Source organism: Podarcis raffonei, chromosome 5 (assembly GCF_027172205.1).
Source record: "Podarcis raffonei isolate rPodRaf1 chromosome 5, rPodRaf1.pri, whole genome shotgun sequence".
Classification (NCBI taxonomy): domain Eukaryota; kingdom Metazoa; phylum Chordata; class Lepidosauria; order Squamata; family Lacertidae; genus Podarcis; species Podarcis raffonei.
This window is the reverse complement of record NC_070606.1, coordinates 45,878,393-45,903,244: the sequence shown is the minus strand read 5'-3', so window position 1 is coordinate 45,903,244 and position 24,852 is coordinate 45,878,393. Positions and strand designations below refer to the sequence as shown.

Genomic DNA, 24,852 nt, shown 5'->3' with positions numbered 1-24,852 from the left:
AGCCGGGGGGGGGGGCAGAGAGAGAGACCGACCTACCATGCCCCGCCCCCATTACGTCACCTCTTCTCTAACTCCCCTCTGGGGAAGAGGAAGCGGTTCAACCTCCATTGCAGCCAATAGGAGATTTCCTATAATTGGCGGAAAGGTGGGAACCGGGGGTGGGCCACAGGCCCCAGTTACGAGAAATGAAAGAAGGCCTTGCTCCGAATCCTGACGTTCTCCGCGCAGCTATTTCGCCATACCGCGCCTTTTCACGGCCAGGCCCCAGGTGCTCCTGAGGGGCCTCTTCCCTCAGACCCATGGGCCTTTAACGGTTCGCGGGGAAACTACGTTTCCCAGGAGGCCTCGCGGTGCTCGCCGGAAGCCCGGCTGCGAGGGTGAGCCGGGGAGGCGCAGGTGCGGTGGCTTGTGGGACCGTCGTCGGAGCTGGCGGCGGCGGCGGCGGCGGCGGGGCTGCATCATGGCGGCTTCCATTTCAGGCTACACGTTCAGTTCCGTTTATTACTACAGCACCAACAGTAGCGCCGACCATGTAAGTGCCCCGTGTGAGACGACGTTTCTCTCTCTCACACACAACACTTCCCGGGGGGGGCAGGGGAGGCAAGCCTTGCGCGAGAGGAAACGGTCGTCAGAGGGAAGAAGGGGGTGGCGGCGATAGGAAGCGGAGCGCGGCTGAAAGGGGCGGCAGGTAGCCTGGGCCGAGCCGCCGTGGGAAGCGGGATACGAGGGGGAAGAAAGCTGTGTTTGGCGGGGGAGGGAATGGCGGGGCGAGTGGGCGACCTTTTGGGAAGACAGCCATTCGAGGTGGGGAGAAGCAAAACGCGTCCTGAGAATACAGCTGAGCTTGATAACGAAGCCGCCCATGGAGCCGTCATGCAGCTTTTCCCAACCTGGTGCCCTGGGCGCTTTCACTTGGTATTTATGAAGCAACATGTAGAGACTGGCTTTGGAGATAATACAATCTGTCAAAAAGGAAAGAAATCTCGTTGGATGTATCTATAGAAGCTGTTTGGCTTACCTATAGAAACAAGGGGAGCAGTAAAATAAAAAGAGAAACTAGGACCGCTGTAGTAATAAAAACTATATTTGTTTATATTGACTGGGGTTCAGCCGTGGTAAGCTGCAGTGTTAGGATGCTAGAAGAATTGAATATAGCAAGTGAAGCCTGATAGAACATTTCCCCTTGCTTTGTATTTCTAGAGGGGGAGGGCAGGAATCTGATTCATTAGCAATAATGCATGAATGCCAAATGCAATTGCAGTTACAGCAAAGCTAGACAGTTCTAAACTGTTTAGGTTTGTGTTTAAATTATTAAAATATTTGTAAAATGCTAAATTATAAAAAACGTGAGGCAAACTGAAAACTACTGAATGCAAAATATTTTATTTTCAGAACCCACAATACTGGATGTAACTCACTTGTTTGTTTTCTAGGTGAGAAACCTCCGGGGGGGGGGGAATGAAAAGATCTAGGTGAAAGCTATAGATAGTGATGGTTTAAGCCAGGGGTCAGCAACCTTTTTCAGCCGTGGGCCAGTCCACTGTCCCTCAGACCATGTGATAGGCCGGACTATATTTTGAAAAAAATAATAACGAATTCCTATGCCCCACAAATAACCCAGAGATGCATTTTAAATAAAAGGACACATTTTACTCATGTAATAACACGCTGGTTCCCAGACCGTCTGTGGGCCAGATTGAAAAGGCGATTGGGCCACATCCGGCCCACGGGCCTTATGTTTCCTACCAGGTTCTGAGTATAACTGGTGCTGGGCAATAAGGATGGACTAGAAATCCCATTGTACAGCTGATCAGTAGTCTGGTGTTGAAGATTTGCAGGCTTTTGTTTCTGAAACGTTCTCAACGTTTATGTTGGAAAATTTGTTGGTGTGTCTCTGGAATTCATTGCTACTATTACAAAGTAAAAGGTACCATTACAACCATGGGGCTGTCACATGCTATCAGCCTACCACATGTTATGGGTTGCACACAAGTTTGCCGGTAACTTGAACTCGTGGCAGAAGACTTAAATGTAGCAGCATATGAGCCCATTTTTTGACCCACTGTAACAATAATAATGATGGCAAAATGCATCTGCAGCACGATTCTATTAGTTTGTTGTAGACCAACAGAATTTTTCGGGGGGGCTTACAATAGCTTTCAATGTTGTCCATAACATGATACAGTAATACCTCCGTGAATGTCCGCCTCGTCTAGTGTCCATTCCATTGAATGTCTACGACAAACCCAGAAGTACCAGAACGGGTTACTTCCGGGTTTGCTGCTCGCACATGCGCAGAAGTGCAAGCCGCTCTGCACACATACGCGGTGCTTTGCCCTGCGTCCTTTTCAGCTAGCAGCCAGGGCTCTGGAACGGAACCCGGTCGCAAAACAAGGTACAACTGTAATTGTAAAACCCATAGAGGTGCAGTGGAATATATTTGCTTTGAGGATAAAATCACCTGCAACTATCTCAGCCAGGATGTCATAAATTCTGCAGTTTGGTCTCTGAATATGTGAGACCAACTTACTTTGCTGGGGATTTCAAGGATGATGTGATTTTGTCCCCTTGGCTTATAACATTGAGAAGGAATGACTGATTGGAGCCAGGAAGTGAGACAGGCCTCCTTGTAAGAACAAGTGGCTTCCACAACCTTGAAAAAGGTGGTTAAGATCACACATAAAAAATCCTCAATCATAAGTACTGGTTAATCACATACATATATTTGCTTTTAGAGCAAAGTGCTCAAGAAAGTGATGGCTGTGCATTTCCAGTTTCACTGTGCAGATGTATTTCAAGCTGGATTTAACAATGAAACAGTGGTCCTTACTATGATGGATAATGTTTATGCTGGGGAAAGAAAAGAGTCCACCTGGAAGCTTTCAGTGTTCTTGGATACTAGATGGTATCCTTCTGGTTTAACTGTCTGGGTTGGGGATCAGGGAGACTGCACTAACGTGGTTCAATACTTATCTCAGTAGTTAGTTTAGTTAGTTAGTTAGTTAGTTAGTTAGTTAGTTAGTTTTCTGTATGGGCAGCTCCCTCTTTCCACAGTGGGGGTTGGGTTCTGGGTCATTGCACATGTCGGCAGAGTGAGCATGAGCCCATCCCATTCCTCCTTCCTCCGAAAATGATGTGTGTGTTAGCAGTCACACACAGTTCAAAAATTTCCAGGCGCATTTTGCACTTGGCCATCGGCCACTTGCGACCAAGTGAAGATGCTAGGCACCAGGATGGTACCTGATGCCTCCACTATCTGGAGGTGCATGTTTGGGGATCCTTGGATCTTGACTGTTTTCACACACTAGCACCGCATCCTGTAGAATTCTGTCTGTTATATTTTATCTGTATAAAGTAAGCGGCACACAAAACGCTACCAAACCATTCTACGTTCTAAGTCTTATATTAATAATCCAAAAATTGAGAGAGCTCACATAGAATGTAGAATGGTTTAGTAGCGTTTTATGTGCCACTTATGTGCTGCTTACTTTATACTGTTATATTTTATCTGCACAATCATAATGAATTTCAGGAACCAATAAGTTCTATTGAAAAATAAGACGTTTTAGCCATCTGGCTCCAAAATGGTAATTAGACTTTCTGCTTTCGAGACTGTAACCCTGGTTGAAGGAGCCATTTGGCGCCTAACCTACGTATTTGAGTTTATAACACTGGTCATACGCCAATTGAACATGTGCAAAATGGTTGCCACCTGTATATATATCATTCTTACTAAATTTATTGGATGCTTTTGTCTTGCTGAAGGCAAGTCAAAGCATTTTTTTAAAAACACACACACACAAAAACCAACTTTAAAAGGCCATAGATAGTTAACAGCTAAAGGCTAGATTGAAGAGGAATGTTTTTGCTTGGCGCCTAAAGATATGTACCAACAGTTCCAGCCAAACCTGAGGAGAGCATTTCACACACAGGGAACACATAAAATGTCTGTTCTTTTTTTGCCTCTGGACCTCCCATGATGGCCCTCAGATGATAATCACAGGGTCCGGTTTGGTTCACATGGGGAGAGCTGGTCCTTGAGGTATTGGGGGTGGCGGCCATGGAAAGGGCTTTCTCTGTTGCTGAATGTTCTTCACAGGGAGGCTCACTTGGGTGCCAAACTTTATATGATTCTGACACTTTTTATTCACACAGACTTCCTAAACTGGTTAACTCTTATTTAATTGCCATGACACTTTCATCTATTCGCAGTTTACTGCTTTTATACTACTTGCAGAAATGTGTTTCTTCTCTTGTTATTAGAATGTCCTGTAAGATGTTCTAAGAGTTTAGAAGTTGCAGGGTAGTCTAGAAAATGTTTTAAATGATACATTTTGCCATTTTGCATGTATTTGTATCCTTCAGTTTACCAACAGGAATGGAGGGATCGCTGCATAGAAGGGGCAGGGAGGAAGGGATCGGAGAGGCTTGTCACATTGGCATTGTTTGTCATTGTCCAATACATAGTAGGAGTTCCATAATGTGTTTTGACTTATTGAACAGTAAGCATATTGAGCATAATTATGTTCAGCTCCTTCATAATTCTCTTGCTATTTTGGGCATATACTAGCAATATCCCCCCCCCAAAAAAGTACTTTTGGAATTATGATCACGAAATCATGTAGAATTTTCATGTTATATTTTCAGTGTATATTCCTCTATGCTATTCTGTCCATATATGGAATCTGTTCACCTGTGGGAAGAAAACACTTAAGAGCAAAGTAACATATTCTGTTCAGAATCTTTAGATTCCTCTTGTTAAGGAGTTTATGTCTCTTTCCTAACACCATAAAAATGCTATGCTTTATTTTAATTTTTGTTTTTGTTTTCTTGTTTCAAACAAAAAACTAATTTGCAGTTGAATTTTAATGGATTTTTGGATTACCATTAATTGTGTTTAAGTTTATATGAGCTACTTTGGGAGCTAGCAAGGTAGAGTATAGATTTGGAAAACAATATTCCGCAAACTTGTGGTTTATTGGGTAAAACAATAAGACTGTTTTAGGAAAACAGGCCTATTTCAATTTTATTTTGCTTGTTGATAAATAGCAAACAAATAAGTTAATGGTATCTTTGGTTTCTGTTACATTATGCTTTATTTACAGATCTGTGTGCTAAATTCAGTACTTTTTGTCCTTCAGATGAACTTTTTGTTTGCAACTTAAACAATTTTGACTTTGGATCAGTGAATTCTGTTGTCTGCTCTGGAAGGCAAGCTTCTTAAAGTGCAAGCTGTTCCAAAGCCCCAAATAGGAATGTTCTGCCTACTTTTTGCAGTATGCAGCTACTGGATTGTAGCTTTTGCAAATATGCACTGGTTTGTGTTCTCTGATAGCATTTTGTAGTCCTGTTTTATCTGTGGAATGCTTGCTCTATACATTATTTCAGAACCAAGTAGCTTGCATGTTATTTTCAATATTGAAGTTAAGAAGCCAACTTTCAAATTCCATTTGTGTACTTAGGATAGACTACAGAGAACAAGAGAAGTTCTAAGCTGCTGTTTTTACCTTCTCTATTCAGCAAGCTTTATCGTTGTCTTGCTCTTATTGTCATATCTTTCTAAGTCCCTTTTTCGGTTACATCTGACTTCACTCTAGGAAGAAAATAGTCTTGATGTGATAGGATGTAAACATAAGTCCTGTGCTAAGAATTGAAAATGCTGTGTTCCGTAAACAGAATCTAAAGGTCCCAAATTTTCTGCCTCTGTGAACCTGCTTCAATCATGGTTGAGCACTATGTGTATAAGCTGGAACTGAGACAAAGCAAACCCTTAGGCTTGTAGACTCCCGATTCCTCCTCTATTTCAGCTAAGTGAAGGACTTAACCAGCATTTCCCCCCAATTTATTTTTCTGAATCTCTTCTTCTTGTCAGGGGTTCTGGTTGAAAACAAACCCATGGTTTGAAGTTTGCTTATTTTGAAACCAAATTCAGGGAAACTGAAATTATATACTAGTGGAGCCATTTTGGTTGCATAAGAGGAGAAGAGAGGCAGTGGTAAGCCATAGGTTAGTATTGTGTGCAAAATAATTTCTTAACTGGTCAACTTCAGTGATATTCCAGTGAAGAATTTTTTGGCATTCCACTATATATAATGAATATACAAAATCTCAGTATAATTTAAATACACAGGAAATAAAGGGAAAACGTTTAACAGTCTTTGATATAACATAGTTTATTGCATGAGGCTAGTATTGAGCCATCCTGGCAGTTTGATTTAGCAATCTATCTCTTTGATGAGTGAATTTATCCTACTGCATGAATGGAAGTTTAGTCTGCACAACCCTGGAATGCACATGCACAACCCTGGAATGATCCCAGCTAGGACATGTGCCCACTTTGATTCAGAAAGAAAGCTTATTAACCCCATAGGATCCAGGGGTCTTAGTACTCTTAACATGAGTCAACAGTGTGATGCAGCAGCAAAAAAGCTAATTCTGTTCCAGGCTGCATCTACAGAAGTATGGTGTCCATACATACCACTCCGTTCTGCCCTGGTCAGACCACACATGAAATACTGTGTCCAATTCTGGGCACCATAATTTAAGAATAATGTTGACAAGCTGGAACATGTGCAGACGAGGGCAACTAAGATGATCAAGGGTCTGGAAACAAAGCCTTATGAGGAACAGTTGAAGAAGCTGGATATGTTTAGCCTGGAATAGAGGGGACTGAGAGGAGATATGATAGCCATCTTCAGATATCCCAAGGGCTATCACCTGGAAGAGGAAATAAGCTTGTTTTCTCCTGTTCTGGAAGGTAGGACTCAAACCAATGGCTTCAAATTACAAGAATGAGATTCTAACTAAATATCAGAAAGAACTTTCTGACGGTGAAAGCTGTTCGGCAGTGGAACAGACTCTCATGAGAGGCAGTAGACTCTGCTTCCTTGGAGGTTTTTAAGCAAAGGTTGGATGGCCATTAGTCATGGATGCTTTAGCTGAGATTCCAGCATTACAGGGGTTGAACCAGATGACCTTTGGGGTACCTCCTAACTGTACGATTCTATTATTCTATGATTTAGAGGTCCATTTGTGCAACCTTGGATTGTGCCCTTAATAATTTCAGTTACATGTAGTTATGAAAACTGCATGAAGATAAAACATGATGGAGTACAATTGTAGGTTTTGTCATTAATCATAATTATTTTGTTCAATTTTATAGGAAGGATTTCTTTTGGGAGAGATAAGGCAAGAGGAGACGTTTAGCATTAGTGACTCTCAAATCAGCAACATTGAATTTCTGCAAGTTATTGGTAAGTAGCTACAGTTTAATAACTTGCACTGCAATTGAACCTCATTCATTCATTCACTTCACTCCCATGTTTAATGCTTTGAATTATCAAAAATTGGTCAAGTAAGTTTCTCGACAGAAATATGTGGAACTCTGTTCACTACTGCTACTTGATTTTCTACTTTCTGTGGCATATGATAAAACGTCCCAGGTGTACACTTCAGGGCTTCGGGGACAGGTAGTTAAGAAAAGAGCAGCTACTTCATGAGGCCATTTGCACCTGGGTACATGTTTTTCTAGTTCAGCAGATACATAGCTGAGATACATACTTTTTTCTTGTGCTTGAAATACAGTTCAGTTCCTAAGGGGGAAAGAAGCCACTGGATTAGAAGTGTGGCTACATGTTTACAAGTGCTAAGTGTTGTTCCAATATCCGTAGAATAGTGCCCTTTTGTTGATTATGGTAAAAATAATATGACTAATGAGCAAAACACTTGTATAGGTTAATTTCATTGATCTTAGAAACGTTCTATATATATTCAGGGAAATGGAATTGGGTATTTGCTCTTGGGTTGATGTTTGGGGAAAAACCATGTGGGGTACATCTTGGTAGCATTCCACTTGATGCAAAGTATAACTGAAACTTCCACTGTCAATTTCTTGTTACAGATATCCATAATCATGAGCCTTGTTCCAAACTCTTTAGGTAAGTTACTTTGTCATCTTTTTCTTTTTCCTCTGTGCCAATTGTAGGTGGGCTGAAACCAGCATTAGTATAACTGTCAGAATGAGCATCCAGTGTAATTACTATTTTTTAAATCAATAACACAAGTGTTATGAAAGAACATCCTTCAACTTTATAAAGAACAAAAATAAATCCTGAATGCGCTTGGGAGCTCCCATATGTCGTATACATTATTTTACATATTTGCAATGCATCACATTAAAAGTAATACCTAAATGAGTCTTTTTTCCTTATAAAGTCTCCTTTTAAAAATAAATTCTTTTTAAAAATTCAGCTCATCCTTTTAGAGACTTAGAAATATGACTAGCTTTCTAGGGATATGTGGATTTATTGTTATGGCTAAAAGAATGCAGATGCCAAGTTGCCCTGTTTGTACCAAGTGATTTAATAGGAAGTAAGTTTTTAGGTGGTTCAGTTCCTTCATTTTGTGGCTCTCCACATTAACAGAATACTTTTTGCCATATCGTATTTTACAGATTCCACGATCTGTATGTAATACAATTGATGCTGTATGTGTTAAATGTATAGCTATTGCTAATTGAGGCAGTTCCATAAAATTATTGCTTGGTATGTATTTATCCTCTTCAAGATTTCCAGCCAGTTTATTTATCACACTTATTGACATGATGTTTTAATGAAGACATTTAACAAAATTTATATACCACATAATTGTAAAAATTAAAAAGATCCTGTAAGTGGTTTACAAAAACATATTTTTAAAATCTTTATTTAAACATGATACGTTAAGAGAAAATGTCACTAGTGATGGTGGCCTTTGTATCTTTTCCCCCTGTGTCCAAGAGCTTTCCAATTTTATGAATTCTCTTCTTTTTTAGAGCATTTTATTTATTAGTCTGGTAAGGATAAGACTGAGAGGAGATCTGATAGCCATCTTCAAATATCTAAAAGTTTGTCACATGGAGCAAGCTTGTTTTCTCCTACTCCGGAGATTTAAGTTACAACAAGGGAGATTCTGACTAAACATCAGGAACAACTTTCTGACCATAAAAGCTGTTTGACAGTGGAACAGACTCCAGCAGGAGTTGGTGGATTATTCTTCCTTGGAGGTTTTTAAGCAGAGATTGGATGGCCATCTGTCATGTATGATCTAGTTCAGTTTCCTGCATTGTATGGAGTTGAACTAGATGACACTCAGGGGTCTCTTCCAACTCCAATTCTATGTTTTTATGATATTACATTTATATTCCACCTTTCCTCCAAGGAACTGAACACCATGTATGTGGTTCTCCCCTACTACATATTATCCTCAAAACTATGTGAGATAGCTCAGGCTGAGAATTGGTAACTTCTTGAATTTAGGTAGGTAGCAATGTTGGTCAAAATAAATAAAAAAATTGTCCAGTAGCACCTTAGAGACCAACTAAGTTTGTTCTGTGTATAAGCTTTTCGTATACCCAGAACAAACTTAGTTGGTCTCTAAGGTGCTACTGGACAATTTTTTAACTTCTTGAAGATCATCTAGGGAGCTTTGCCAGGGGATTTGAACCCTGGCCTCTGAGGTCCTAGTCCAGTGGTAACCATTACACCATGCTGGCTCTCAGAAGTTGTCTGAAACTTTCTGCCAATCCTAGAAATACCAGCACTTCCACATAGGAAAGTTGAAAGCTGAAAGCAATAGGTGTCTATATATACAAAGACATTTGTTATAAATTCAGTTCAGAACATGACCACCCAACCCCAACCACACTCATCTTTCGCCCCCTCCACCTCTTTCCTCCTATTCTTCCTAATGTCTCAACAAATGAAACCGATTTGTTTTGTTTTTTCAAAAAAGTGTTACTTGGGAAAAAAATACGAGAGAGAGACATTGCACATACATTTGTAAAATCTTAAATTACATTAAAATAAAATATAAAATAAATTCACTTCAGATTATACAATGTTGTTGTCAATGGAGTTTAGACCTCTTCTTTTACTTAAACATGTACAGGAATAAGAATTTGTACACAATGCACAGCATCTGATAGTGATTTATTTTAAGAGAAATGCAACCTTTGACATTGTTCTGTATAAGAATAGGCTTCATTTTGCTAAATAGTAGCACTTGTATGAAATAAGAAACTAACATGGTTGGAATAGATGCCTATTTTACTGTGCCTTTAGTGTCCCAATACTTTAAAAAGAAAATTTCTTTATTAGACTGACTGCTGTCAATGAGTGTAATGTACTGTAAACCTCCTCTACAAAGAGGCTAATAAGTCTAGAAGGAATGTCATTTTCTAATACAGGATATACTTAAGTTTCTCTTCAGATGTAGAAATTTGAGATTTTTAGTTACTCTGTATGCTCAGTTAAATGATGGCTCCATCTTGATGCTGATATAAATATGTGATTCTCATGTTAACCTCTTTGAGATGGAGGCTAAGAAAGTTAATTGTTTGGAACTGCTTTTAGGGAGATAAAAATGCTATCTGATAATAACTGAAGGATGCATCTTCATTTCAAAGACATGCCTTACAAATCTCATTATAAAATCTCTAAAAATGCATATTTTATATGTATTCTACACACAGTGGGTGTTTTGAGTGTGGATACTTGCATACTGGGTGTGTTTGTCTTACTTAATTGTTCCTTCCTTACAGTGTTGTGTTTGAATAGAGATTATGCTCTGCTTATACAGTACATCTAATACCCACAGAGATAAAAGTGGATAAGGCTTACTTGTACATAAATGTAAATGCCTGGTCCACACCATACCGCTGTCTACACACAACTCCTGTGCCCATTATGTGTTGAATGGATACATAGCATGTACAGACTGACAGTGATCTAAAGTGTAAGCATCTGTTTCTAACGAAAGGAAACATACGTACATAATTTTATTTGTATGCCGCCTTTTCATAATTCAAACTGTGCTCAAGGCGGCTTACAACATGAAAAAAACATAATTACAAACATAACAAAAGTAGTCATAAACAATCAATAAAAAATACGACCAAATTAAGCAATTTCCGCATAAATTATATTAAGATCTAAAATAAAGATACAAAAATTAATAATATCAGAAACAGCAACAATCCCACCAACAGAAAAAACCCTAAACAATATTCCAACCCAAAAAAGGATGCTTTGGTCTTGAATGCTGCTTCTGCAGGGGAACTCCTGTCCTTTAGTTATAAGTAACAGGCATGTGAGCAAGAGCTAGTTGAGATAATTTTTTGTAAACATTAGCTGTAGATTTGTTACCTGTGAAACTCAACATTTAATAGCAGACTTTTTTCAGGGGTACATACGTTTTTTTTCATAACTTAGCTGTTTAACTTCCCCATAATATTTTTCTATAAGGTTTAATTGTTCATGGATGTAGTGAATAAGCAGCCTCAGACACACCTTTACAGTATATTACATTTTATTCCACTAAACATCACTGACTCGATTCTAAGCCAAACCTATTTTTTTCTTTCTTAAGCTTTTATGACTATGCGGGCAAAGTCAATGAAGAGAATTTGGATAGGATTCTTAAAGATCAGAGAAAAGTAAGTCTGCACTTCTTTATTAATTTTTTCTCTGTGCTACCGGTAAGGCCTGAAGAAAAAGTAACATAACATTTTATCATAAAGAATGATGAAGGGAAATATGTTAAATATTACACCAGGCGTGGCTAACCCTTTTTGTCCCAACTGTTTGTGGCCAGTCTGTATGCACATACACTCACACAGTGTATGTGAAAAGGATATGTAAAAAATAAAAGAAGGGAAAGTATCCCAGTGAGCATTCACAGACAACTGATAATGGGGAGCTCTGCCCCCTGTCTCTCCTCTGAGCCATCTCTCAATCTCTCTGAATCCTGTAGGACTGGTGAAGAAGAATTGCCTAAATGTTAACTTTTTTGTAGTTGTTTCTCCCTTTGCTTGACTGAATTCAGTTTCATGTCAATGTTAAATAGGATGAGATGTAGGATATAACCCCAAGGAATTTCCCAATACTTCTTTTAGGAAATAGGTTTTCTAGCACTACTTTTCTGTAACTTCCTACCAAAGGAGTATACCCACAGCAGAGCAGTGCCCACTACTTCTAACTCATGTGGTCAGCACTCAACAGTGTGGAAAGACTTTTTTTAGAATTGTAGTTGGTTTTTCTCTTCATGCAATTTTTTTATTGTACTCGCTAGTTCACTGGGGCACTGCCATATCTTGTGTTTTGTTCTGTATCTTTCTAAACTTCTTTTAAAAATGAAAGGGGGGTAATCTTTGCCAATGACATTAAAAGGGACTTAGTGGTTCATAACAATCAGCAGCCTAACTCTCAGTTACAGCTGGTAATCGGGTGGAACTTCCTCATCGCTTTCATCTTTCCTGTGGCTTTCATGGAAAAAATGTTTTCCGTTCTCTTTGAAATATAGAGAGGGGTTTCTTTTAGTTTCCTTTCAAGTAAGATCTAAATAATTGTAGGAATTATTGTGCACAGTTAAATATGCAGTAACACTTTTCTATTTATTCTTCTTACTTCAGTTCTGAAGAAGGGAAATTTTGTAGTATCTTAGCACTGTTTTCTTTGCATCTACAGCAGAGGTTGATAGTGACTATATTTGGCTTTGCAGACCATTTCTAGCAGCTCCCCACACCCCTCAACAATTTGGCTGCATTGATGGTGCGTTTTTAAACTGGGAAAGGGAGGTGTTGCATTTGAGCCCCATCAAGCTGGTGTGACCAGAGAGGTTTCAATCTCTCTGTCCAGATCAGTTGATGATGAGAATGGAGACCTGATGAGCAAGGAGAGTGGGCGCTGTTGAACCCCATTGCTGCAGTAGTGTGAGCTGAGAGCTTTCATTCTCTTTACCCATAACAACTTAAAGATGAGATTTTTCTCTCCCATGCGGTATGTGAGAGAGAGAGAGAGAGAGTCATGTGGTCCTCAGAGCATTGGATAACGTTGAATGTGGCCCACAGGCATAAAAGGGTTTGCTACTTAAACAGTAGAAAAACATAAGGACTTGAGGGAAAAGAAGCTTTTAAGGATCATGTGATAAGCAGCATGCAAGTTAAATTGAATGTACTTCAGTTATAATATCTGCTGTCTTTGAAACAGAAGTTTTCCTGTCACTGCAAAGTGTAATATTTCCTGAAGCATGGGATTGTTGGTAACACGAAGGGATTCGATTTTCTCTAGATTGCAACAATGCTATCTTGCAGAATGCCATTTATTTCTTTGATTGGAATAATTAGGCTTAAGAATTCTGGCATCATGTTGGGACTTCATAATTAATCTATATTGAATGTACTTTTGAGATGCAATTTTTATCCTTCAGTTAATACTCCCTCAACTCAATCTTTATTGTAGAACGTTATTGGATGGTACAGATTTAGGAGAAACACCCAGCAACAAATGTCATATAGAGAACACATCATTCATAAACAGCTGACACAGATTCTTGGAGTGCCTGATCTTGTCTTCCTTCTCTTCAGTTTCATCTCAACTGCAAATAACTCAACACATGCTTTAGAATATGTTCTCTTTAGACCAAACCGAAGGTAAACAGTTTATAAGATGTGGAGGGAAACTGTTCATCCGTTTTAATGATTTTTTTTAATTAAAAAAAGTAATAGTCACAGATGATGTGCAAGTTGCTTTTCCTCTGAGTGTTTTAGTTGCTTCAGGTGCTAAATAGCTGGTGTGCATTGTACCAGATGACATAATCCACAGACAAAATCCAGAAGTATATGCTCTTCTGTGGAAGCTATCATGATTTCCCCCTAATTATACAAAACTGCTGAGTAATATATCCAGAAAGGGGAGTTACAGTCAATGACCATTTTGCACAAGGGTTCTGTTCCTGGCCCAAGCATGCATTGGCAGAGCATGTATAAGCTCCCCACACCCTGTTCTGCCCTTTTAGTGACTCATTTCGTGATGTTTTCGGGTCACTTCTGGGTTCAGTGCTGTGCATGCATGTGCCATCGGTTAATTGGTCATTGCCTGTTTATGGAAAATATAATGTAGGAATTTGTAAGAATTATTATTGGATGACACATTGTAGTAGTTTATTTAAAACCAACTTGAGAAGGATTCATTTTTAGAGTCTTGTTAGTTTAGTGAATGCCATTATGTCTCATAATCATAATCGTGATTATAATCATAATCATGCTGGGGCAACCCAGTTAGATGGGTGGGGTACAAATACATTATTATTATTATTATTATTATTATTATTATTATTAAAAACTGTATTCTCTATATATCTGCTAGTAAAATATTCTGCTGTCTCTTCATTAAAGATACTTTGTGGCCCACAAGAGTAACTAGAAACTAAAATATTTGAGAGTGATGAAAATGACCCAATCACAAATTGGCTTTCTATAGCTGATCTGGTTGTACTTGCATATAGGACTGCAAACTTTAATTAATTGAGCAATCATCTAAAACAGTAGCTGATAATTAGTGGGAAACAGCTTTAATTAATGTGACTTAAAAATTAAATATTATGCTTCACCTTTTTTTTAAAAAAAAGCTATTTAGAAAAAAAAACTAGTTAGTTCTAGTGGTGGTGGGTAATAACCTCTTTCTTATATAGCCATCATTAACATTTTCCAGCATTGAATTAGTTATATTTTATAGCCTGGTGAACAAAAGCTAGGTTGCATTCCTTTAATGTTCTGGTTTGCATGTACTGCAAGCTATGACTTACTGCGTATAAGCAAGCATGCTGGTGCATTGAGAGAAATCATGAGTGCTGCATTTCTCCCCTGGTCTTGGTGTACTACTAGGAGTAAGCTGCAAGTTGTAGCCTAGGGTCATTACTTACTGCTAATGGTTTGTTTGGGTGTCAGAACTTAAGATCACAACTAGTATGTTAAAGTAAAAAAAGGTGAAGGTAAAGGACCCTTGACAGTTAAGTCCAGTCACAGACGACTCTGGGGTTGCGGCGCTCATCTCACTTTACAGGCTGAGGGAGCCGGCGTTTGTCCGCAGACAGTTTTTCCAGGTCATGTGGCCAGCATGACTAAGCCGCTTCTGGTGCAATGGAACACCAAAACCAGAGCAGCACACGTAAACACCGTTTACCTTCCCGCTGGAGCGATACCTATTTTCTACTTGCACTTTTGGCATGCTTTCGAACTGCTAGGTTGTATTTCCTTCTTAATTGTAGCTTTTTGAAACCCTAATCATTGTGAGGAGGTAGTAAGGCAATTGGCTCTTCTGAGTGATTATTATGACTGGAATCTCTTGTAAGGAAATAACATTACAGAAAGTAACCTCATATTTCTAAACTTTTTCTGCAGGTATAATCAAAGAGTGTCACTTACTATTCCTAATCTAGGCAACACAAGCCAACAGGAATACAAGGTCTCTTCAGTGCCAAATACTTCCCAAAATTATACCAAAGTTATTAAGGAGCATGGGTGAGCATTGTTTTAATATGTAACAAATGCCATTTTGGTGTGCCTAGAAATAAATGCATGTGATCGCTAACTTAGTCACACTTGCAGTGGATCCATTGATTTCAGTTATCATGACTCTCTTAGATATCACCAGGAGCAGATCTAGAGCATTCTTGGTTATCTGATTTTGTTTAATGACTGCTGTTTTTTAAACAGTACAGAGAAGCAGAAAAATAAGTCAAAAACTTTATTTGGGATAAAGCAAATTATCAAGAAAACAACATTAATGTGACCAACGTTAACTGTAGAAGATCTCCGTGTGTATGACTTTGATTGGCTTAAATGAGGCTCCTTGTTGGCTTTTAGTTTGTCATGGTTTTTTTTGTTTTTGTTTGTTATGTGTGCAATAAATATTCAGTCTCTTTACTTTGTGAAATAAATGTTTCTCTTGTGTTAATATAACATCAGGTTGTGCAAAAATAACTTTGGATTGTATCCAATGGTGTCTTTTTACTTGATGGAAGGCTCTTTGATCTAGTTTCCATCAGTGGAACAGGAAAGGAGGCAATTTTTGCCAATTTCCCTCTCCTCTGCAAAACCTCACCCCCTGGTCAATTTGCTTGGATTGGGGACCCTTTGGAGCAACATGTGCAGTGGCCCATGTGCAGTGGCACACAGAACTGCAAGGGGAAATGGAATTGACAAAAAGTGCCTCCCTCATTTTTCCGCAAATCGAAACCTCTGCTGGATCAAAGAGATTTGTGTCAGTCCAGGGTGCATCATAGATGCTATCCTTTTCAGACAGCTTTAGCAGTCCAGGCCTTGCTTCCTGGAGTATGGCTCTGAAAGTTAAACTCTTTTGAAGGGTAAAAGACATCTTGGAAAAGCAGGATTTGCCCATTTCTAACACATTATTTCTGATGTATTTTTAGTACTGCTTTTTTTGATAAAGATGGTGTGATGAAGGACATCAGGGCTATATATCAGGTTTATAATGCACTTCAAGAAAAAGCACAGGTAATTCTTCTTTAATGTTCTGTATTTATTGTGACAACTTTCTGCTTACTAATGCAAAGCTACAGTAAAACTTTCATTTTGAATTTAAATGTTTCACAAACAACTTACATTGTGAATAGTTAAGCTATATTAAGTCAAATCAACTAATTAAAATATTTAGTTAATAATGCCTAATAGAACAGAAATTTCTAGCATAAGAATTGTAGGTAATAATTGTCTATTACAAGTTTTCCCTGCTTTAAGACTGAAAGTAGCTGTCAAGGAGATAGGCCAAATTGTCCTATGTCCAGATCTCACTTTAGGATATGTATGAGCAAAATGCTGAATCTTTGCGGCTGCATTCTTCTGAAGAGCTTTCTTCACTGGACTTGATTGCAAAATTGAGGCCCTACTGTATAATGCATTAAGGCTCTTTGTGTGTGTGTGTGTGTGTGTGTGTGTGTGTGTGTGTGTTAAATATTTGATAAGGGATCTTTAAAGAATACTGTAGCATTTAAAATTAGCAGAAAATGGAAATCCCTCTTTGCTCTAGTCCTTCCTTTTCTGTGATTCAAACCCTACTGCCTATTGTCTGGTCTTTTCAAGGTCTGGATCCCATTGTGCCAAAGTTTAATTAAGGCCATAACTGCATGTTTACACTTAAGTAGCTGCCCCAATCATGTGCCTGAAACCTGGTTTATGGCATTACCAGTGGTAAAGTAAGCATCCAAAACTACTCCCGCTATGCATGAAGTCGCCATCTCCCTTTTATTCTTGAAACCTGTGGGTTGATTTGAAACTGCATCATTTGTGCCGCTTCTTTATTGTTCAGATTTGTAACATACACATCTGGTAGTTTAGTTTAATATATTTATATATTGTTTTGAGGAGTCCCAGAACGATTTACAGTAATAGAATATAGAATATGAAATACATAAGATGTTCAATAAAACAAAACAGATATAAAAAACTAAAAGCGTTCATCTGGTAGATAGCTAACCAGGTTTTATAGATTGAGGGGGAACTACAAGAAGGCACCCACTAGTTAATTTCTAAGAAGAAAGTTGCCCAAGCTTACCTACCTTATCTCAGAGGCTTGTTAGGTTTCTCAGCAGTGATGGAAGGGCTGTTTTCACATGCTCAGAGGCACACTTCTATATTCTATATATATGATCCATGCTGTGATCATTAACATCTGTACAAACATTAATACCCTTAGTGGTTCTCTTAATGAAGTAAGTGCTTGCTTTCCAGAAATCACCCTTTCCAATATTTGTAGGGATGTGACTTTCCTTGCTTTATGTTGGTGCACAAGTGACCTAAAGAAACCTGCCTGTGCATGCTTTGTGGGCTTATGCTATTTTCTGTTACGTTTAAAGCTGCTAGTCTGTGAACGTTGACTTAAGCTTTCCCCAAATATTAAGTCCTTGCACATTCTTTCTCACTCGTAGCTCTTTGAAAGAGAAAAAACAGATCCATGTGAAATGCCATGACATCTTCAGATGAAGGGTGGTATACAAATTTAATAAATAATAATAATATCTCATCTAACTTTTACATTTCTAAGTTCTAAAGAACAGTCAGGCGTATAAAAAGCCTCTTCCCAATATATTCCCCACCTGGCCAGTATTCACTAGATACATTGCAATTATGGCATAAATGGATTTTTCTTAAACTGTTTCTTCAGCAGGCTGCTCATCCCAACTTACTAGCTGCAGTGCAAATAAACTTTGCACTGCACCAGCTAGAGTGGCCATTCTCTAGCATTCCTCCAAATAACTACGTGAATTTTTTGGTTTGCCAAAGCTGGTGTCAGCATTAGTGGCTTGGGACTACTCTTACAGTTTTTGTAGTGCTACATCCCAGGCTGTGAGTGGACCTGCCCTGATTATTACATGACCCTCATGCAGTTTTGCTGCAGTGCATAAAATCAGTTTGCATTACTGTTCTCAGATTCCAGTAAGTAATGATTGAGAGGTGGTGACATAGAGCATTATCTGTTTTCAACGAGGGTTTATGAGTTGTTGCTTGGCCATCAGCACACTTAGCTTGGCCATGTATGAAGCCAAAATCTGGCTGCTAAGAGTGCAATTACTCCCATCTACTTGGGAGTAAGCACCATTGAATTCCAAAGAACATACAGCACAGTCCTAACCATGTCTACTCAGAAATAAGTTTTTAAAACTTAGTGCAAATTGTATTTCATTCCTTCAGTACTTTACAATGATGCCCAGAGTTGAAATTTGGCAACTTCTCTTTCTACCACAGTAATTGAGGTTTGGTCACAAGTGGTGCATAGTATATGAATTATGAAAATCTCACAGTGGCTGTGTCTTGGAACTTGATTTTTCTACATTGCATTTCTGCTAAGGCTTTTGAACATGAATTTTCACTAACCTTGTGTATTTCTCCTAGGCAGTATGTATAGAAGTAGAGAAGAGTGAACAAGCTGCTGAAACTTTCCAGGCAGAAGTCAATAAGCTAAAAACACAAATCTTGCAAAAGAAACAAGAAAAGGAGCAGGAAATAAGTAAGCCTTTTCTGTAAATATTCTCTACCTGGCTGGGAAAATTGACCGAACCCTCAGCTCTGCAGTGCTCCATTACACAGTCCAGTTGGAAACAAATCCAATATTTAGAGTTTAGTGCATAGCACAATAGCATTTTGTTCCAGACCCTTTTCTAAGGGCGATATCCATTTGTGTCCATCTTTGTATGGAACAAAGATGTATTCCACACATGCCACCCAATTTGCTTTGTAGGGTTGGAGAGCCCTACATATATCACATTGGGTATTTAGAGATGATACCATACACCACCTCAGTAATCTAGTTTTGTGTGAGTGCCCACCTCCTTAGACCAAATATCAAGCATATCATGTATGCTTTAATTCTGTGGGGTTAGGAAAGCTGATGAACAGGGACAATTATAGAATTGGGGATGCACCCTCCCCTTGACCATTCTTAAACACTGTTCCAGTTCTCTTTGTAAATTGGTAGATAATCCCTGATACAGTTCCTGCCTAACACAAGAATTTTTGCTGGAGTAACTGCAGCACAAACAGAAAAAAATAGTGTTAGAAGAAGCAGGGGAAGGGTTAATCTAGAAGACGATTATATTAGTAGTGATGGGAACTTTGCTGCTAATGTAGACATGTGGAATGGGATGTTCATTGAAAATATCAAAATATGACACTTAATTGTAGTATTCAGAATGATGGGCATCAGTTATGATCTGGAGATGTGAAAGACGCTGTCAGAGGCTCAGGAGCAGAAGCACAGGGGAGAGAGCAAATAGAGAGCGGAGGAGAGGAATCCGAGGGGAGCGTAGGGGAATATGACAGTGACCCGAGAGATTCCATGAGCTTCTCCAGCGAATCAGAAGATTCCCAGAAGGGGGCGCCTATGGTAAGGGCAAGGGGGGGTCCCAGGGGGGACGCACCAGAAGCAAGGGGCCAGCGGGGACTCCCAAGGGAGCAGCGGAGGATCAGGACCAGCTCCCCCACCAGAGCGCAGTGGGGGGGAAGAGTCACATGAGTCAGGACCAGCCTCTCCTCCAGCGGGGAGAGAAGATGAGTCAGGGATGACCACGCCCCCATCGGAAAGTGGGGAAACGGAGGGAAGGTCAGGTCCAGCTAGCCTCCCCGAAGGAGGGAGCAGTGACACAAGTGTAACGGTCAGAAGGAGAGTGGGAGGCTGCGCGCGCACGCCAAGTTCAAATGTGCAGGAGCGCGGGACAGCAGAAAACCCGGATTGGGAGCCAGGTCCTAAAGCCCGAAGGAGGGAGGGGGAAGAGTCAGGGGACTCAGCGTCAGAGGAGTCTAGGAAGGGTGAGACCCCGACTAGCAGGCGGACCCAGAGAAGGAAGGAACAGAGGAAGAGGTGGAGTAAGGCTAGAATCTTAAACTGGTGTCGGGGGAGGAGATTCAGATGGAGCTTCGGCGGTCTAAAGTTACAGACGTAGCGTTGCACGCTGCACGTGTGGAAGTGAAACTGAACTTCAATAAAGACTTTTATACTAAAGAACGAAGCAGCGTTGGTCTTGTGTGAGCTGGGACCTTGGGCAGCGCTGACAGACGCTGTATGTTCTCTGGGGCTCTAGAATGAAGTGTGTCCTTAAAACATGCTTGTCTTATATCTGAAGTATAGCTTTCATACTTATTAAACTACGGATATGGCTGGCAGTTCTTCCATTCCAATTAGGAACCACTTAGATTATACTTGTTGCTAATTATAAATAGCTGAGTGGGAAGCCATGTGTTTTCTATTTCTAAGTCCATTCCCGTCAACTCATAATATGTACCGGGTAACTTCCTAAACAAAATTTTAATGGGGGCCAGTTCACTTTGGATTGGACCATATCCCCTTTGTGTTACTCATGAACACAAATATTCCCTATATTTGTTCATGAGTAACACAAAGGGGATATGGTCCAATCCAAAGTGAACTGGCCCCCATTAAAATTTTGTTTAGGAAGTTACCCGGCTGACTAGATGGAATGTGGTGAAAGTCCAAGCAAGCGCTTAGCGGAGAAATCAGGAATAAGATTAAAGAAAAATAGGATTATAGGAAATGTGGATTGAGAAATAGAGAGGGCCATATATGGGGGTGCTAAAAGTAGAAAACAGTAAATGCTGAGGGCAGATAAATGTGCGATGGAAATTTCAGCACTAGGGAGCAATTATTTTTTTTATTGTTGCGTCTTCAAATGTAGCTTCTGACGTATTGAATGTGATCCTGGCCTTTAAGTGCTACTCTGATCTTCTATCAAGTAGTTCTCCAATATACATGACTAACGGTTCAAAACATGATTGGATGGATAACCCATTAAATACCAAGTTTGAGTATTGAAAGGATAATATATTTCTTTCTGCAGTGTGTTGATTTGGGGGCATAGCAGTTCTGAGTGGTTTAACAGTCACTAGATTTTCCATAAGTACATACGCTTTAGGGTAATGGCAAGTATAGAACAAGTTCTTCAGTTATAACTAAGTACAACAGATTATTTTTCTCTAGCTCTTGAATGCCTTCCACTTTCATGCTTACTTTTCACTGGGGTTTGATTTTACTTGCTTATCAGTATACTATCCATGTTAAAATCAGGCATTACAGTCAAATCTCAGTTGTTCAACGTAATCCATTCCAGAAGCCCGTTCGGCTTCCAAAATGTTGGACAACTGAGGCATGGCTTCCAATTGGCTGCAGGAGCTTCCTGCACTCAGGCAGAAGCCGCATCAGACGTTCGGCTTCCAGAAAATGTTCGAAAACCGGAACATTTACTTCCGGATTTTCATCATTTGGGAGCCGAAACGTTCCAAAACGGAGGTGCTCGGGATCTGAGGTTTGACTGTATATTTTGACAAGGGTAAAACCCTATGCCATTCATTTAGAACCCTAAAATAAAATTGGGCCAATACAGTTACTTACACAGCAGTTATTTCTGTTTCTCTACAGTTTTTGGGCTCATTCAAACCCTATTGTTTGCGTATATTTTAATATTATGCTGTCCTATCCACTCCCTTGTCTAATTGCCTTGTGGTGGGGATTTATTTTTATGAAACCACATTGCTCAGATATGCTGCGAAAGACATAAGACAAGAAGCAGAAGCTTTTAGGGTAAGGTAGCAAGTAACCAAAGTGAGAGCTGAATAGGCCTGATAGTGTGGTAGAACTCATTTTGCATGGTTTCTGCGCACTGCATTCTCTCCACACTGTGCAGAAGAACCAAAGGAGTATTGAAAAGTGTGGAAAAAAATCCTTCAATTTTAGAGACACAAAATACTGCTTCTGACATTAGAAGATTAGAAGATTGACTTTTGAAAAGATTATATGCATGTTTAGTTTCATTTGTCCGTGACAGATGGTATGTGATAGTTCTAAATTAGTGTTCAAAACCTCAGCGCCTCATTAGCTAAGAATCAAAATCGAAGTTACTATTGTATAGTTCAGAGATACATACCGTATTTTTTGCACCATAACACTCACTTTTTTCCTCCTAAAAAGTAAGGGGAAATGTCTGTGCGTGTTATGGAGGGAATGCCTACGGGTGGCATGCCTACGGACTTTCCTCCTCTAAAAACTATGTGCGTGTTATGGTCGGGTGCGTGTTATAGAGCGAAAAATACGTAGATCTCATCCCAGTTGGTCTCAGTAACATTTGAGGAAAGAGGTCAGAAATGAGAAATCTTTATCTGATGGTTTTGTGGTTCAGGTGCTGTTAGGAATTCTCTTGCCTAAAAATCAGCATACTTCTCAATATTAGGTTGTGGTTTTGGCTTTTCAAAAGTATAGCCAATTGAAGTTGCTTTAAATGGTTTTACTTCAGTCTTTTCCTGCATAAGTACAATCCTCTGCTGTGAGGCATAATACATGTGTGCTATATATACTCTGCTGTAACTGTACCATTCTTTTTTGCCCATGAGGCATTCTCTTTTGAGAGGCAATAAATGCACCTAAAGCAGCCTATTATCAAGTTTGTGTTAGTGCCTGCCTTTGAGAAATCCTGTCCGTTTGAGTTAACTAAACCAAATTGCTCCACTTCGCTTTGGCACTGGGTTTAACTTCTTGCAAGACACTGCAATAATGAAGCATGCTAGTACTAGCAAAGTGAATTCTAGGAAAACTAGTTCAGTCAGTTTAACATTGGCAGTTTTTCACTCAAATGACTTACTTAAACATAATTGAATACACATGTGCATTGTGAGTTTCTTTTCAATGCCCATGATATCAAAATTTTATACAGTTTGCCACATTAATATACCTTGATTTGATAGCTAATTACATTTATTTTCCACTTTTTTGTAGGACTGCAGCAGGCCATCTTAAGCAGACAAATGTCAAATGATACCTTGGAGCCTATATTTATCCCCCGAATGTCCCATGCTGGATTTGTTGCAGAAGGTAGTAATCTTGAAGAACCCGATGCCTCTGATCCTCCTCCTCCTCCTTATGCTGACTTGAGTGTAATCAATCACGACAGTGCCATACGCCCTGGTGTTCTAGAAAGCAATGTTTTCATGCCTCGACCTCAAGCAGTAGGCTCTTCCAGTTATGTTTCCACAAATACAGGATTGAAGCTTTCAGGCAATGGAACATCCATGCCATCTTCTTCCCAGGCGACTGTCGGTGACAATGTTAATGAATCAGAAGACAGTGACTGTGAGAATTTTCTTGAACCTACAGAGTCATCTGACAATGAATACGCACAGACAAGAAATTCTCGTCCCCTGACACATGCGGATGGAGATTCCAGGAACACTCAAATCTCCCAGATCTAATGGAACATGAGCTTAATATAGCACTATCTTTCCTAAATGTTACAGAAATATTTTGGGATTTAACTTGGAGGAAATGGGCTACAAAAGTGGATTACTGTGCACAGCAGATGTAGAAGACTTGAACTTAGATGGCTTATTCACTTTTGTGATACATTTTTGCAAGTTTTGTAATTGAATCATTAGGATAATCAGACTACTAATATTGATGAAATTCATGGATGTACTGGTAAATAAGCAAAGTGAAATTGGGGGGGGGGGATCCTGTGGCTTTTGTTGCCATATTCTCCATAAAAAATGGAATTTAGCAACTAAGCGCACTCTAATGATCTCAAATCAAAGCTTACCTCGTGCACTATCATGCCTTGAATTTTGGGGGAGGGGGGCATTTCTAAGAACTTTGATCAGCAGGCTTTTTAATGGTGAAGCCAAATAGATCATTGCCAGAAACAAAAACCTTTGATAATTCCAAGCAGCCTGATTGGAACAAATGTGAGCTATATTCTCTGCATGCTCTTTTAATAGAGATGAAGTTTGTTTCAATCTTTTTCTACTAGCCTAATGTCTATCACTTAAAATTATGGTTGCCTTTTTATGTAGAAAAGCGATTACCAGTAAATCATCAGTGAATGTCTTAAGCATAACTACTCTGACCTTGGTGGATTTAAAGTGACTTTCCCACACTATCATCACTTGCATTTTTGTTCTAAAAATAATGAAGAGCACATAGCAGAAAGTAGTGAAATAATGTGGTCATTTCTGTCAGGCACCGAACATTTAATGCAAAACTTCATGCAACTTTCAAAATAATCCAGATTTACTATGTAAACCACTTTGAGTCTCTGTTAGGGAAAAAGGTGGGATACAATAATAAATAAATAAAATAATAAAATAACAAGTCCTGGAGAATGGAAGAGGCTGTCTAGTGCAATCCCCTAGGGTTTTCCTCTTAAATTAAAACTATAGCTCTTCTTTGATTCTGTAACAATTCGTCTCTGTTTTATTTAATCCAACTCTTGATTAAAAACACACATGAAGACTTCTTTTAGATATATGATTGCCTACAGCTAACAACTCAGTAGCTAAACAATCCCACATCTGTCTGTTCGCCTCTCTGTTGTCTGTACTAAGTAAAACCAAGTGGCTTTGAAATATTATAAAAATACTTCTATCTCCTTGGACATTTGGGACTTTATAAACATTTCTGTTTTCAGTACTTAACATACTATTTGGCCTTAACATGATATGTTTTGTTTTACATTGGTGCA

The 24,852-nt window shown here is 39.3% G+C and overlaps 1 protein-coding gene across 1 annotated transcript; it reads left to right on the top strand.

The window, feature by feature from the left end:
* The first annotated feature begins 63 nt into the window (after positions 1–63).
* ABRAXAS2 (abraxas 2, BRISC complex subunit) lies at positions 64–24,475 on the top strand. Its single transcript, XM_053388943.1, has 9 exons — positions 64–532; positions 7,163–7,253; positions 7,901–7,937; positions 11,407–11,473; positions 13,278–13,468; positions 15,218–15,337; positions 16,249–16,333; positions 18,728–18,842; positions 23,115–24,475. Exons 1-9 carry the CDS (start codon positions 461–463, stop codon positions 23,585–23,587), a joined length of 1,251 nt encoding a protein of 416 aa, XP_053244918.1. The 5' UTR covers positions 64–460; the 3' UTR covers positions 23,588–24,475.
* The last annotated feature ends 377 nt before the right edge of the window (positions 24,476–24,852 follow it).

Excerpts from the sequence above, each read along its gene's own strand:
- ABRAXAS2 (XM_053388943.1), top strand. The coding sequence starts at position 461 with ATGGCGGCTTCCATTTCAGGCTACACGTTCAGTTCCGTTTATTACTAC. Across the intron at positions 11,474-13,277 it reads TTCTTAAAGATCAGAGAAAA|AACGTTATTGGATGGTACAG; the intron begins GTAAGTCTGCAC and ends TCTTTATTGTAG. Across the intron at positions 13,469-15,217 it reads CTCTTTAGACCAAACCGAAG|GTATAATCAAAGAGTGTCAC; the intron begins GTAAACAGTTTA and ends CTTTTTCTGCAG.